The 16622-nt window shown below is 45.3% G+C and overlaps 1 protein-coding gene and 1 non-coding gene across 2 annotated transcripts in view; one reads left to right on the top strand and one right to left on the bottom strand.

Annotated features, from left to right (window-relative positions):
* Window positions 1–5853: 5853 nt before the first annotated feature.
* Window positions 5854–5925, top strand: Trnad-guc (transfer RNA aspartic acid (anticodon GUC)). The gene has a single exon. It is a non-coding gene; the product is annotated as a tRNA-Asp (tRNA).
* A 5979-nt stretch (window positions 5926–11904) lies between these two features.
* Window positions 11905–16622, bottom strand: part of LOC125955554 (homeobox protein Hox-B3a) — a 21973-nt gene continuing 17255 nt past the window's right edge. Inside the window, exon 8 of the mRNA XM_049686688.1 lies at window positions 11905–12621. Coding sequence (XP_049542645.1) covers window positions 11905–12621 — 717 coding nt within the window. The remainder of the gene's footprint in view (window positions 12622–16622) is intronic.

The raw sequence follows: 16622 nt of genomic DNA, 5'->3' as shown, positions 1-16622 counted from the left end.
GGCATCAGCACGCACTCCTCATGACGTCAGTAGTCACCGTCTGCTGTTACCGTCAACCGGAGTAGCGACACGCCGGTTCGGCTTGTTGATGTACCCACAATCCTCTTATCCTTCCGGCGGCTGCTAACATCCTTAACAACCTTCTCACTAGCGCAACCTCCAGCAATCCGTCCGGATCGTCGTCCTTTGGCCATCTGGCTAAGCTGATTGTAGGTAAACTTCTTAGGAGTCGCTTCTTAATTAGCACAAAATTTGCTGATCAAACAGAGCACAACGACCTAGCGACGGGGCGCGCCGTTGCTGATGCGCTGTCCTGCCTGGAAGGTTTGTCCAACGCATTCAGAACGCTCTTATCAACGCTCAAGTAGCTCCGGGTCTCACAACCAGCACCGGAACCGCTCACTCACTCACTCACTCGCTCACGCGACTAATGATATCATCATCATCGCCGTTGTTGTTGTCGTCGTCGTCGTCCTCGTCATCATGATCAAACATCAGAGCAAACCACAAGCGAACGGTGACACTCGTGCCTGGTGCTCAAGTTGCATCGCCAAAGTGGTCCGAATAGCGTTTCGCATATTTGTTTTCGCAGCACGACGCAGTCGAATCGGAAATGCAGCTCCAAAACCGATGACCAAACCTGTGTGATGAGTGATGGCCGCTGCTCCTAAGACAGCCAACCAACGGCGTCAGTTAGCCCTTTGAAGCGGGAATGTGTTTGAAGGACACTGTTTGAGTGCTTTATCGCGAGCCAATTTTGGGTGAGACAACGCACCAGTCCAAACCGGTCAACCATTCCGGTGGCATCCGACATCCATCCGCGATGAAACGCAGTGTCCGGAGTGTCCTTCATGTGACATCAGAAAACACTTCCGGTTAGCCTCTTGTCCTATGCATTCCGTGGACAAATCGCATTGGCTAAGCCACAAAACCAAATCCGGCACCCGGGGAAGCTGCAGACGTTCAAGCTGTTTGACCTCAGTTGCGTCTTGCTGACAGTTTCCGGTGTTGTACGAGGGTCATCAGCCAGCGGGAGTGTTGTTTGCTTCTTGGAAGCTACCAATTTTCTCGTTCGCCACCAACGTGCTATTGAGGTGCTGTCTTCTGTGAATTAGCAGATATGGGAATCAATGTTCAATAGAGATCTTGCAGATCAATCAAATTTTACTGGGAATGTCCTACTGGCTACTACAAACCAATATCAACAGGTGATAGCAGTTCTTAGGAATGATAACGGAAATTAATGGTAAAAACGAGTATTGCTGCCTCAGGAAAACTTTTTCATTTATTATCATTTCGAGCTTATCTTGCAGTAATTGGAAATGTAATATAGATCAATCGGATGTAATTACGAAATGTTACACATTGCATAGTTACAAATCCGCTGTCCTACATGTCCGCTTAATTTCATTTTCAACTGAAATCATGAAAATCTTCTTGGTAATCCTTGTCAGGAGTATGATTAAAAACATTGCAACACTTGATAAATCAACAATATCAATGCCTACACATACTTTACAGTACAACAACGGTACATTATCATCAAACAACATCAAATAACAGCATCATTTTGGATGGAGCTGAGTGTAATATTTATTATTCACACTAGATTTTCATTTTCAGAAGATTCATACACGAGATTCATTTTGTTTGTCACATTAAAACGGAACAGCATATTTGGAGCAATATAACTTTCAACTGCACTACGCTGTTATAACAGAATGCATGTTAAGTATCTCAACTCCCCTCATTTTCCTCTCTGGACGTAGCATCATTTGCATCTCGTTATGATTGAAATGTTAAAATTAATTCGAGTTGCTTTCACAGAAATGATTTCCAATCTATCCTTTGAATGCGGACCGGACAAAATTAAGGATTTCCTCTGAACCTCCTCAGACTTTTTGTAAGGTTGCCTTAATGAGAGTTCCTGGAAATACGTCTGTTATTCTAGTCAGATATGTATTTCATTTGAATACTCATCGAGCGATAGTTAGCTACAGCTAAGCACTGGGGCCTAACCTAAGCAGCTCCTGTTGACCTAGTTTCTGCCCTAATCTTCTACAATGGTTTAAGATTCCTAGGTTAAGTTGTGAGGCATTCATGACTTAACCTTTCCTTCGCTAAACCATTACATTCATCCCTATCTCCTGTACAAATTAGGAAGAAGAACAGTATGTTCTTGTTCTATGCTTTTGGCTGAAATTACGCTTAACATTACTGTCAGTCTTAGTCAATCAACTGCTCCACGTGCAAGACGTGAATGATTTTTCCAGTTCCAGTTAAAACGGATTTTTTTTTCTCAAATAAACCTTCCGCTAGTACTTCTCATTTCACTCACTCACTCACACACACACACACATTACAGCAAGGCCTGCGTTATCCTTGTTATTAAACCATTTCCGCTTCGCCATTTCCCGATTACCATCGTTCGCATTCCTGCACTCCGCGGCAAATGTTTTGTTTCAATCTGTTCCCGGACTCTTCTTCATCCTCCTTCCTCCCTTCCTTGGGTTATCCCACGGGAGCAGCGGCACCACGATCCACAGTAAATCAATTCAATTCAACAGCAGCAACACCACATTCCATCGCCGCCGGTGGCCAATTAGAGCAATTCGCTTGCTCGCGCATTCCAGCCTTCGCGACGACAGCGCCACGGAATGCAATGAGGACCGAGGGAGGTATCATTCCCCCTTAATGCCATCACGTCCCAGTGCTTCGTGCCTTTCCTGCTGGTGGCCGATGGCCCGAGGCCACAATGATACGATTAGCCCAACGTAAGCATTCCAAAGGGAGCTCCGTTTGCTGCTGTATCATCTGCTGCTTGAGGATTGCGCGGTTGCGAGAAGCATCATGAAGCAACGATACGAAGCTAAATCCACGACAACCCTGCAGAACTAGGGGAATGGGTCTGCATACCTGCAGGTCGGTGGGTCGGTTTGGCCTGCGGACTAGCGAACCGTCGACGCGTCCCCAAGTGATTCCACCATGATGAATGTCAGATCGTTAAATACTTCTTCTTCGCAATCCCCTCCGGTCTGTGGTCTGTTTTCCGAACCTGACCACGACCGCTACTACGGTGCCACTCGACAGAAAGGAAGAGAGAGAGCCCGTTACCAACGACACGGCCGCCGACAGCAAACAACCAGCACAACAATTCATATTGGCTGCTGCTGCTGCTGCTGCTGCTGCGGCTTCACCTGGCCAGGGGAAGAGGTTCGTTTATTTAACGGAATGTGACCGAACGTCCCACGCTGAAGGTCCTTTGCTGTGGCCTATTGCTTTGCTAACTAACACCGTTGTGCTCGCTGTAACTATAGCTCGATGTTGGAATAGAACGTACTGTTGCATCCAGCATGGTGCATGGTGCCGAGATGGTTTTTTTTTTTCCGGTCAACAATGGTCCGACATTTCCTCCTATGCCTAGACGAGGTCATACCCATCTTTGCGTGTCCAATCGAAACAGTGTCCTTTAGTGAAAGAGGATTAAATGTGTTGTTCTGCAGCACGCGGCGCGGTTCGCACGCTCCCCAGAAAGAGGATTTCCATTTCGTCAATTATGTCACCATTAACGCACACTCGCCGTCCATCGTGAGCAGCCGGAAAAGCCTTTCCGGTCGTCCGGTGCTAAGGGCCTCAGCGAGCACGCACACGCATCCCGTTTCCGGTAGGATATAGGTCTGTATGTCTTGTTTCTTTTTTGCCACAAGTCACCTACAACGAATAACGGTGAAAACAACGTACCACGGGAAGCCACGGAACGAGTAGAATAGCAGATAAGCTTGCAACACGACACGACCACCAACTGGCAAGAACGAAACGACGAAACGAGAAGATCGTTACTGAGGAATAGAAATAACGAGAATCTTTAAAAGAATGCTGGAGCATGGCGGGTGCAATGTTGGTAACGCATCCCACGAAGTGAGCGAGCAACGAAGATGAATTAACTGCGAACCAACGTTGACGACGGCGACGACGACAACGACGAAGGATGAGAGTCAAGGATCAAGTGGTTTCAGGCCAGCAAAGAGGTATCTGAAAAGCGGCCTCACTAGCTAGCGAGGGAATGCTAGCGAGGAATGGCTGATTTTGTTTCATTGTTTATCTAGCCCCAAAGAACAGGAGGGAAGGACCGCTGGGAGCCGAGAGTTTCCTTCTCGTTAGATCGCATCAGATATTCTTTTACCACGACGGCGCCACGACGGCCCTTGCACGACGAAAGGACGAAACAAAAGAGCGCGCGCAAAAGGTCGGCTCCGTTTTTGCCCGGTCGCCATTTGTCGCCGTTGCCGTTGGTGCTAGTGACTGGTGCGACTTCCACTACTACTGGCAGACAGGCTGAAGGCGTCGTGCACTCGGTACACATTGCAGCATATTTTAATTATGAATTGCATTTTGAATTTCAATTACAACACCATAGAGCCACCGTTTGATGGTGCGCGAGGAACGCGAGGAGCTGGTGGTGCTGGTGACATACACTCCAGCACTCCAGACAGTGTGTCCGTTGCAACCGCCGAGACAAACGGCCGACCCTTGAGCCACGGCTAAAGCCGCAGACATTGCTGGCTGGTTCTGGGGCGTCGATTGCATCAAGAAAGGCTCTTGTGTGTAAGGGAGCCAAGTCAGCTTGCGTTTGCCATTTCAATGCAATGTCCTGGCCTTCCGTTACGGCCAGGTCCAGGTCTCCCCTGTACCGAGACCGAACGATGTTGGGTGGGTGATTATGTTTACGAATCAACTTTTTAATTTCTCTTCCACCGAGACGCTCGGGCGAATTGATGGCCCTGGCGTTGTACAGTTTGGCTTTGTGCAACGTTTGCATTAATTAAAATCAAGAGACGGCTTCATGCGGGACGCTTTGCGCTTTGGTTTTTGGTCTTTTGGTTTTCACTTGCTTGGAAAAAGGGGAAGAGAATAATGAAGGAACTGGTGGGCCTATTTCTGTGCGGCAGCGTTGCTGTGCCCTGGTCTTTACACTAAAGATGATTCGTTACGGGTTGATGGACTGCTGCACACCGTGCGTTGTTGCTTCCTCTAAATGATGTTATACTATTACAGTATCATTCTGCGCGGTACAGCTCGTTCACTTGCTGTTGTGCAGAGTGTGTAAACGATTATTTTTTTATGAAACGACTCCGACATTTTTCGACCAGTTCGCTTAAGAGCTGGTTGTTAGTCGCTAGCTTCTGGCTAAATTAGTGATCAGAAGCTGCTCGTGACGTTGGCCATGTTCACTCGTACCGACTGCTATCTGGTGTCCGTATCTGCTGTCCCAAGAATTGGAGCACTGGATTCTACAATGCGGTGCTGTTGTGGTAACATGAGAAAAGCTCATGCGTGTAGGTTGACATGTAGCAACATGTCCAACTCGTGCCCACGGCGGAAAAATTATCCCAGAGAGTAGAATGGGATTCGAAGATTTTTAAAGGCATTAAATGATTGTCCAGTGCTTACATAAAACAACGGCCTGGAGCTTTGTTACAGGTTATACGATAAACAAATCGTCTGTGAGAATGTACTCGTTTCAATTGAATTGATGTATCTGGTACAATAAATGATTAGCAATATATGTTTCATGAGGAATCGTTGCCGCAATCACATTTATTACTAATGAAAATCAATGGTTTTTAGCAATAAGCGATGGAGATGCGGACAATTAGGGTTGTTTTAATAAAAGAGCAACAAATGGTTTAGTCCATGTTAATAATAACTCCATACCTGAAGAATCAACGCTGTAATTTTGGGAGTTGCGAGAAAATACAATAGAAACTTCTTTTAATTCTTATATATTAATTAAACCATACAATAGTAACAAAAAATGTGTCCGGAATGGTAATAATCAGTAAGTAAAACATGTCCTCGATAGTATAGTGGTCAGTATCCCCGCCTGTCACGCGGGAGACCGGGGTTCGATTCCCCGTCGGGGAGAAAAAATACTCTTTTCTAAAATAATTCTCCCAGCTTGCGTATTGATTTGTTACTTTTTGTATGATTCATTAGTGACTATTTTATTTTACTCACGATAACGTTTATTGTTAAACCTTGTAAATTTCAATTTGTTCATTTTGTCTCCTGGTTATTTACTTACTTTCTTTCTTATCAAGCGCTGTAACAGACGAGCCATTTTAGTCTGCCACCGGAGATCCTTCCACTCCTCGTATGCTCCCTTCTCAGGATTTGCAGAAGAGTGATGAAGAAGAGAGTGATACCTATAGGTTTCCGAAACAGTTTATGCGCATTACATTATTCTTTTGAAGGTACAAAGCCAATTCAGGATGCGTAGAGAGATGAGCAGTAGACGCAAAGCTTGAGGGGTTTTTTTATTAATGTACCATTAATCTACAAGAGTCTATCCTTCGCGAAAGATAACTTTAATGCTCTGAGCCAAGAAAGAGTGCATCCTAAGGTTCCTGAGCCAAAGTAGAGGGAATCTGCATCCGCTTGGGTTATTTTTCACGCAAGACAGATTCATATTACAGACAGATAATTTAATTGTTCCCATTTTTCATACGATTCGAAATGAAGGCAACAATTAGAATATAAAACACCCGAAAAAAAAGCTAACGAAGATTTTTGGGAAAAGAATTAGCTATTTCTGATAAGTTTAAATATCGGTTCAATTGACCTTGTATTTGGCGTCGATCAGCTGATCGCTCAAGATTCTTTTAGGGGGATCTTTCGTGCTGCGGTTTTCCAATACTGGAGGACGTGCCTGGAGAGAGAAGAATAAGAAATATCGAGATATTTTATTAAATTGTTCGAATTAAGGAAACCGAAAACTGTTTGGAAATAGACCAAAGTGAAGAAAATGGAAGTTGGTGGACTCGGTTGAGCACGCGATATTCGATTGCCCGCGCTTCAGTGACGTGCGAGTCAGGCTGCTGGCGTATGGCACCGATGACCCCGTCACAGCGGACACGCTGCAAGAAACGCTACTGAAGGACGAGCAGCATTGGCGAAACATCAGCCAGGCCTGCCGTGAAATTCTCAGTGTGCTGCAGCAACTGTGGAATTCCGAGCAGCAAGGCCAAGCAGAAGCGTGTGCGACAGAGACAGTAAGGCGCCTCGAGGCAGCAGCAACAAATGCAGCGGCAGCCTTGAGGTCTGCAGAAGCACCAGCAGCGTCGTCGGAACCGCGAATTGTGCGTGAGAACAGCAGCGGAAGAAATGAGCACCGTAAAGCGAGATCGAAGCATAAGGGTCCAAATCGGAGCGAGTGAGAGCTCATATGGGCCAAATGTAGGTTAGTCGTTAATCGTTAGTTGTTAATCGTTAATCGTTAGTCGTAACTCTTAAACTCCGTCCAGACGAGCAACAAAGTTATCGCGATAACTTTCTCGCCCTACTGTTTACATACGATTTGACAGCTCCAAAAGAAGTTCTCGCTCGTTCTCGCTTGCTCGCTCGCTACACGTGCATTTCAGTTATCGCGATAACTTCTAAAAAAAAAAAAAAAGAAAAGAAAATGGAAGTAAAGCTCTGCCACGATGAATGAATCTCGAATTCCCGGGTGTGCAGTTGCAGCGCACAGCTATATATTTAACAGAATAATTTTCAATCTAACTACCTAATAAAAGAAATGATTAGTTTTGTCGAATAAGAATCGTGAAAGAACATTGAATCACATGTCGATACGACGGGGTTTTATTTCATTTAAGTTAGTAAGCAATCCCAAGGGTTATACGCACGAAAAAGGCTTATTTTTGACGATTTTTAGTGCAGAAACCATTCAACTTCGGTAAAATTTAGAAATAAAACGGTTAAATTTGAAAAAAAAAACGGTAAAATTTGAAAAAAAAACGGTTTCATCTGAAAAAAACCCGAAGTAGACACGAAGTAAACCCGAAGTTGGTTGGGAAAGCCGAAGATAGCTCACCCTCTCGTTCTCGCGCTAAAGAGCGAAAGAGAAAAAATAGTTCGCCGCTAGCGTCCTCTACAAGCCCAACGACGAAGCTCCAAAAAAGTAGCTCTCTCTCGCTCACGCACGAAAGAGAACTCACTTAGCGTGTGAACGAACCACACTAGTTCATGCGCTGAACGGGTGATGGCGCTGACTGGCGAAGTTTGCAGCATCAAAGGCGGTTTTGGGCTTTTCAAGCAGTTGGAATTCGAGCTCGAAAAATTAGAGCTTTACAGTGATAATCGATATTATAAGCACAGCAAATTTTGAACATACCGTTCGATTCTGGGAAAAATTGGGAATTTTGAGAAGTTTTAACACGTTTCGTGAATTTCGCAATAAAGATAAAGATGATAACAGCAAAATAAAGTCATTGGCAACACCCAACCTGGTTCTCTTTCAAATAGTAACCCTTCCGGCCTTGCAAATCGTGAAAACCTACAACACGTTCGCCAAAAAGGCCGAGCAGGAACAACGAAAAACGATTGTAAACCCCTTTTGCATTGCTGTGGGCACCAACCAATCGATTCACAATCAACTACGGGGGGCACAGAATCCTCCCATGATGCTAATATGCCAACATCGTTACTTTCTAGTAACCAGTTGCTTCGAGACAGATTGAAATAACCTCCTGGATTTACCAAATCAATCAAATCATTCATTTAATCTATACTGCATTCACTTAATCAACCAACATACCAACAAATTCATTTCCAACGACACACGCTATAATTTTCTTGTATTTCTTTGTCAATCACACAAATTTTCTTTCTTCGGAAGGAAACAGCTCGAAATCAGACCCGTAAAACAGAACACACACGTCTGAGAAATACCAATACTGTTCTTACGCGACCTTAGCATACTCATGTAGCATTTTAGATTAATCGCATCTCCCCGATTTTGGGCAAGACTGTGTGGAATGTGGGGAAACCCAGCATAATCACCAACATACCGCAGCTACGCGGAGAGTTGCTTATCACATGGCAGCCTCCGAACTAGCTTGCGAGAACGATGTGTATTTTATGGAAGCTGGTTGGGCAAAACACGCTTATCCGTTACGAGCATGTGCTGCCGCGATAGATGGTCTATGGTTTATTCTAACTGCTTCTGTTATCAGTTCCCAAATGATCGTCGCCCTGTAGAGTCGTGAACGAAATTCGCCTGAAAAGTGCTTTATTCAATTCATTTGTTATGTGAATGAAGAAGTGTTTCTTTCAATCATTTTCAAAATGATGTACACACTGCAATAAAGAATGAGTTTAGTGAAATGGTTTGTGGTGCTGCTGTTGTACACCGGAAAAACTACAGCAGTGCAGCTATGCACCAGGAAGGAATCGGTGGACATTTCCAACGGTACAGTGAAAAGCGATGGAATCGTTGAGCATAATGGAGTGCACTACAATACTTCGCAGTACTTCCAAGATGGAAATGTACGACGAGGATGCGTTTGCCTTGTACGGCAATGTGTATACGTATGCGATGCAGAAGAATGGGCGAACGTTGGGCTGACGGAGCTCGATGCTGTGGTATTCGTGGGTTCTAATAATTTCGGTCATGAATCGAACCTGGCGAAAGATGATCGGTTCCACTTGTTACTAAAACAACCAAACTGTGGGGGATTTAAGTATCGTGTTCATAAGTCTGAGATCCCCGTACACATCACAACGGTAAGAGTACAATTCCAAGAGATAAAACGGTGCTCAGCATTAACTCCAATTTTACAGGAAGGAAAGGTCTCTCAATATGACGGCATATATAAATATCAACAATTCTGTTTGCATCCGAAGCAGAGTCAATTTCAAGTTTCAGTCTGTGAGGCCGAATATTTGACATGGCTGATTACCATACAAACCTGGGGTAAGTTCGACGGGAAAAGAATGGAAGTAATGAATTAATGCCAATGATGAAATATTTAAAGAGTAAACTGTTGCCTGTCATGTTCTGTTTCGAAGGTTCGCGAGTGTCTTTAGGCTTCCTTGTGGCCACAATCGTGTTGTACGCGTTTCTACCGGAGCTGCAGAGCTTATCAGGCTTCATATTGATGTGCTACGTGACAACACTCGCAGTATCCTATTTACTGTCGTTGTTAAGTGGAATCTATACCTACCCCGCTGTTATGTGTACTGTAAATGGATACACAACGCACTTTACATCTATGTCCGAGTTTGTTTGGCTCAACATCATGTGTTTCGACATCTACTGCACGATCACCAGAAGTAGTGAAAGGACGACGACTGATCGGAGGAAATTTCTGTACTACTGTCTGTATGGGTGGGGTGCACCCCTGATATTTCTGTCGGTGATCCTTCTTTTCGATCGCACGGAGCTTATAAGCTACAAAACGGTTTCGATTATTGGTGAGAAAGGATGTTTTCTCGATGGTATGTATCGCTATACTGCTTAGAAATAGACCAACAATACATTGGGTGCATTGTTCACAGTCACGAATTCGGTGATGTTTGTATACTATTACTTACCAATGATGATAAGTACCAGTGCGAGCATAGTCCTGTTTGTCAAATCCGCCAACCACATTACCCGTACAGCGCAGTCAGACGTCGATAGAAAAGATTTCAAAAGGTTTGTTTTTTTTTTTAATGAGCACAAATGTTCGAGCTGCTTAAATACCTTTCTATCATCCCTGTTCCATAGATATAGGTTATACCTATGCTTGTTCTCCCTAAACTGTGCAATCTGGATACCATATTTCATTGGCTGGCTGCGGACTTATCCGCGGTGGCTTCAATATGTTATGGCCGATTTTGATAGTCTTTCAGGCATAATAATCTTTTTCTTGTTAGTTTGGAAGCAAAACATAAAGCAGCTATTACTTCAACGGTATGTTTAATGGATAAAGCAACGATTAACACGAATGTACGATTGATCGCTTTATATTTTTCTTTGTCGCTGCAGATTCTTTAAAAGGAAAATTACGCCCAGAAATGACCACACCGCGTACTCCAGTTCCCAACCAGTCCATTTCAATAGCTTGACCAACGGTGATCAAGGTGTGTAAACCTAATCTATGCTCTCACCTAGTAAGCAACCATGCGAACATAATTACTAATGGACTAGGATTTCATGAAACTGGCCAAGATACAATTGGTTTAATTAAATGCTTACTTCAGTAGTTTTCATTTTTCGAATTCGTTTAATGAAAATAAATTACGACACACACTTGATACACTCCGTGTTCATTATTGCCATACTTAAGACAAAACTGCGAGTTAATCGAAGAGTTTACACGTCACTGGACATGCTCGATGATAATAATTACTCTGTATTTTACTGAAGTTCGATAGTGTTTCAAATACACTTCAATTTTAAGTTTCTTTTAAAAACATTTCCTGTAATCTATCCACAGATAGAAAAAGAACCAAATATTCAAATGATAGATATTGGCTGAATGCGAACCATCAATGAGGTTCACTGAATGGTAGAATATTCTCCAAATCAACCCATCGTTCAATTCAGCTCAGAACTGATACCACAAACGAATAACCTTTCCTGTGGTCCATAACATTTCTGTTTCAGCTTAAGCGCTGTTGTCCAACGAATAAGATGACCAAAGACCAATCCAGCCGGAGCCAAGTCCATCGTTCGATCTTTCAGTGTTTTATTAGCTTTTATTTAGGTGCCGCAGAAATTACATTTAATTTACGTGAGTCCGCCGATCCCACCGATGCCCATCCCTTGCGGATGTTCCATTTCCGTTGGGTGTGAAAATTAGAAAGAAAACACCAGAAACTCCGAAACAAAGCATCGGATAGCATTTAATGGAACGAAATCTCAAAACCCGGCTCCTCACTATTTCCTTTCCATTTCATCAACACCCAAAACACTCCCTGCGTTAACCTTCATTTTATGTTACAGAAGAAGAAAAAATCGGCCAAATCCCAGCTACATTTTATGTAAATTCTTTCTCTGCCTACCACCACCCGCTCTACCACACACCCCCTTTTTATTTACAACCCTTCCCTTGCCGCTTCATCGTCGCTCGTGTCAGGTCACGTAACGTTGATCTCCTCATCGCTATCATCGGAGTCGCCACCGGAATCATACTCATCGTAGTACATCCCAGCACCGCCCTGGTTCGGATCGGACGAGGCGCTGCTACTGGATCGTACGGACCCTCCAGCGATCTGCTGTGACCCTCCGGTCACCCCGTTCGGACTGAGGCGCATCGTTAATGCGTCCGATCGATCGATAGTCGCCGTCGTCGTCGTCGTCGACGGTGGTGGATAGAAACCGAAATGATTCGTCCCGGATCCCGAACCTTCCTGTCGACCGGTCCCGGTCCCATTGCCCGGTGCCAACGGAGGCGGTGGTCTACCACCAGCGCCCGGTGAGTGGTCCTCGAAGTCGTACTTAAAGTCAGCGCCCGGTTTCAGCAGCTCAAACTTCGATTTGAACGTTATCATCGGCGGTGTGGTCTTCGGGGAGGAGGATGGTGTTGTTGTCGGTCCGTTCGTGGCCGCCGTCGTCGTCGTCGTTGACCCTCCTCCAGCAGCCATCGTGACCTCCGACTGGTGACCGCCGGGGCCTGCCGGAGATGATGGTGCCGGCGAGAGCGATGATTGCCGATCGGTACGTGCATCCGATAGGTCCGGGTTGGGGTTGTTCTTGTTCGGTAGCGTCTGATCCCGGGAGCCACCGTTGGCCAGCAGTTCGCGTTCCTTCGAGTTGCGCCACTTCATGCGACGGTTTTGAAACCATATTTTCACCTACAATCGAAAAGAGAGATGAAAGAGAGAGAGAGAACAAGGAAGAGAGATTAAAACATTAATCTTATAAAAAGAGATTGAGCTGTTCAAGGTTGAGGTTAGGGACACTCGAAGCAAAACAAAAAGAATCAATTCATCAAAGGAGGCCGGAAGTCATCTCGTAAGCTGTTCCAGGCTCGATCCAAGAGATGGCACCATCATGAGATCGCAAATGATGATTGATGTCCAACCATCGAGCAGGACGGTTGTGTTGTTGACCAAACTCCTCGGCCAGCACAGCGGCCAGTCCACAGGAAGAACGTCACCAGACTGCCACGTCACTCTGGTCAACACTTTCCAAATGCGAATCCATTCGAACGACCGCATCATTTTGAAGTAATTATTTACAGAGCCTTAAGACTCGCCATCGCCTCAGCTCTCCGGTTGACAGTCATTAGTTAACACCAACGATCCGTTCGGTCGTTGTCCTCGCAGAGCTCCAAAGGAGCGTTCAGTGTACCGGATCCGGTTTACCCCCAGGACGACCGGAAACACATCACCACCCTCTAGGGGTAGATGGCGAGTAATTGTCGCCCTCAAAGTGTGTGTGTGTGTGTGTGTGTGTGTGTGTGTGCGCGTGGTCTGCCGATGACAGTTACGAGAAAAGGCGGGAATGTATTGCTTTGAATTATATGCGGCACGCATCTCGGTGACACTGTCTGCCTTCCTGGTTGCTGGCGATGGTGCACGTGGCCTCGTCTCGTGGTGGAAGGAGAGCAGAAAAGTGTCGCAACAGCAAACCCCTGCTGCCCGGGTCTCGGTCGGTACGCTCCGTACGGTTACAGTACACATCGACCAACGGCCCGTCCCAAAGCGAAACTAAACTCCGGTTCGAGCGCGTGGAAAATGGTTTTTCCACATTTGTGTAGCCACTGTAGCCTGGTCGACCCCAGCGAGGATCTTCTCCTGCGGGCTACCGGGCTGCAAGATCTGTTTATGAGTAATTGCAATTTGTTTTCGCCCCAAACATAACTCCAACGATCTGCTCCCCCCGCTCTGCCATTAGATGGCGCCCCGGCGTTGGCGTGGTTTATCGCGCTGGCCACCGCTGGAATGCGAGTGGAATGTGGGCGATTTATGCTAGTTTGTTGCAAGTGTAAGATGCGTTTTTATCACCTTCCCGCCTCCCGCCCGCCTGGCCGTGTGGTGGCATGTGGTTGGTTGTGACTTCAACATCCATCCTCAGTCCGGGGCGGAATCGAAGCGAAAGCCTTGAGCGTTCCTTGTGCGGAACGCGAACAGTTCACATGAACTGTGCGGGATAAGAGTAGCTTAGTTAGGGTGAGTCGGACGAGGACGAGGGATGGTTTTGGTTTGAAAAATCGATGAATGCCAGACATCGTGCTGCTGCTATTGCTGCTACCGCTGCTTGACAAAGGGCCTCTGGTTTCCCATTCGATGCTCCTAGGCTAGCAGGCAAACGAAGATACGAGAAGATGGTTTAGAGGGAGCCTTTTTGCTGGAAATAAAAATCCATCCATCTCCAGCTCACTCCGGTCCCTTTTTCCCTTTGGCATCAATACCATGGAGCAAGTTTGATTGAATTTTGTGTGTGTGGAGTTTTTCGCGAGCATGAACTAGAGCTTTTAAGAGCCCAGCGTGGTCACTCTGGTGTAATGCGAAACTCGATGGTAAACACGCTGTCAGAACACAATGTTCAATCCGCGTGGCCGCATGACACGGGGGAATGTGCCACGCGGACAAACAACGCTCAATTTGTGACCATTTTGTGTGTGGCCCCGCAGTTGTTTGCAATTTGTGCAACGCATTGCCTGGCACACGGATTTCGGTAGCCGTAGAGTTCCAGAACAAACTTAAAGTGCCCTTTTACGGGACTGGAAACTGGAGAACTGCTCGAGTGCGCGTGCGGTTTTGGTTTTCGTGAGGTTGAGATTTTGTGAAATCTCGAGTTCCCGTGGGGTCAATTGTTTGCCGAGCAATATTCCCGGGGGTTTGTTCACCGTTTGATTGAACTGCCAAACTGGAGATCAAACACTCCCCCCATTTCAAGTTTTATGTATCAGAATGTTATATTGATTTCAACCTTTTCTTTTGACGCTGTGCGCGTTGTTTGACTGTGATGATCAATAACAACTCTCTGTCGACGATGACAGTTAAATACAGCGAATATGTTGGGTCAAAACAAAATTTGGGGTTCATGGCATCAGTTTCAATCAGTAATCTACATTTTCTGTGCAGTTATTCATCTTGATGATGCATTTCAATTCTTGATAAGTAGCGACATCTTGAATTTTCTTTAAACTATTGATTTCAACATTTGACAAAGTTGTGAAGGAAGCATTGTTAATCATTTTAGTTATATAAATTAGATAAATAGACCAGCAAGATTATTATCTGCATCGATTACCTTGTGAGCCTCTCATAACTACTCGTAAATCCACATTCCTAGATCCACATTCGCTACATCTTCTGATTATTTGTTGAAATGCTCTTACTATCGCTTCCATCGCTTTGTACTGCTCTGACTATCTGTATTGCATGAAGGACTAGCAAATAAATTCAAATTTGTATGAGTTATTCATTTTAACACGTATGAACCACGAATTCGTAAGGCATTCGTAATTTGATGCAGCGCTCGAGTTAGAGCAATCATAAGCAACATTTTCCTAGCACTATGCTCCCACAAACCCGCATGAGTACAAAAATTGTATCTCTAGAAGCAGTTGCTAACCACGAATAGAAGATTCTGAAAAAAAATCTTTTATTTTAATCATTTCGTTGTTCGAACTTTCGAATTGGATGTGCTTTTAAAGACAGTGTACTCTTATTCGATATTCCCTAGTCTATTCATGTAGCTTCGAGATTCTCTTAAGACCCTTTCATCACATTTTCTGTGCAATAAGTGTCCTTTCTATAATTATTAATTTAAATAAATTAATAAATGGATAACACTACATACGATTGGCATGATGATTGGCTTACACTCATTAAAATATCCAACATATCTACCACCGCAAATCAATTGCATTTCAAGGTGGATTTAATTCAATTCAAGCGGATTTCAATGCTGCAAATGCTTCAATGCAAATGGAAGACAGTATAATGAACATCTCGGTTGCGATCGGATGCAGATGCTCGATGCAGCTCCAATGCTTGCATTTATTCTCGCGTCATTCTTCCGATCACATAAGCCCATAAGCCCATTGATTCTAACCCATGCCTTCGATCAACCACACATCGAACCGCCGCCTCTGAGGTCTGGCTAGCAACCGATCAGTGTTCGAACCGCACTCGGTTAATTAATGATCCCCCAACCGACCGCATCGGAAAGGCCAATCTATCTTCCGGCCTTTTTCCGGCTGCGTTAACTGAACGACCGACCGCCACACCCTGCCTTGAGGCCCTCCGTTAAACATCTCAATTCATTAGGCTTCTCTTGCAAAACGACCCAAAACGGCGGCAAGTGTGACGAAATGCTGGCTCGACAGTTTCGTTCTGCAAAACGCCGCAACGAAAACCTCGACTGTTCCTGTTCCGATTTCCGGCACCATGGCGCCCAGGTTGCCATTGATCGATCGAATTGTGACATCGTTTTATGCTTTGTTTTTGGTGTTCTTCTTCTTCCTCAAATCCCCTACACACCACACCGAGGGAACAGGGAAAGGATGGATGACATCACACGTTCTCACTCCCGAGGCGAGGGCTGTTGGCAGTGAAAATGGAACAGAGAGAAAAAAAAGAATGAAAAACCGCCTTTCGTCTCGAAAGTGTTCGTCATTGTCGTCACCGCGGCATGGAAAAACGCGCACCGTGTGATGCTGCTGATGTGTTACGGTTTTCTGTGGTCTCATTTGTCAACCCGCGGCGATCCACCAGGGGGGGAGGGGGGGGGGACCTCCACGAGAATCAATTAGTCGTGGCTACGGTACGGCAGTGGAAGGTGTTGTCGGTGCGTGAATTCCTGTGAAGCGATTCGCTATGCCTTCGGCTTCGAGGTCCTT

Source organism: Anopheles darlingi, chromosome 3 (assembly GCF_943734745.1).
Source record: "Anopheles darlingi chromosome 3, idAnoDarlMG_H_01, whole genome shotgun sequence".
Taxonomy (NCBI): domain Eukaryota; kingdom Metazoa; phylum Arthropoda; class Insecta; order Diptera; family Culicidae; genus Anopheles; species Anopheles darlingi.
This window is presented reverse-complemented; position numbering and strand designations above follow the sequence as displayed.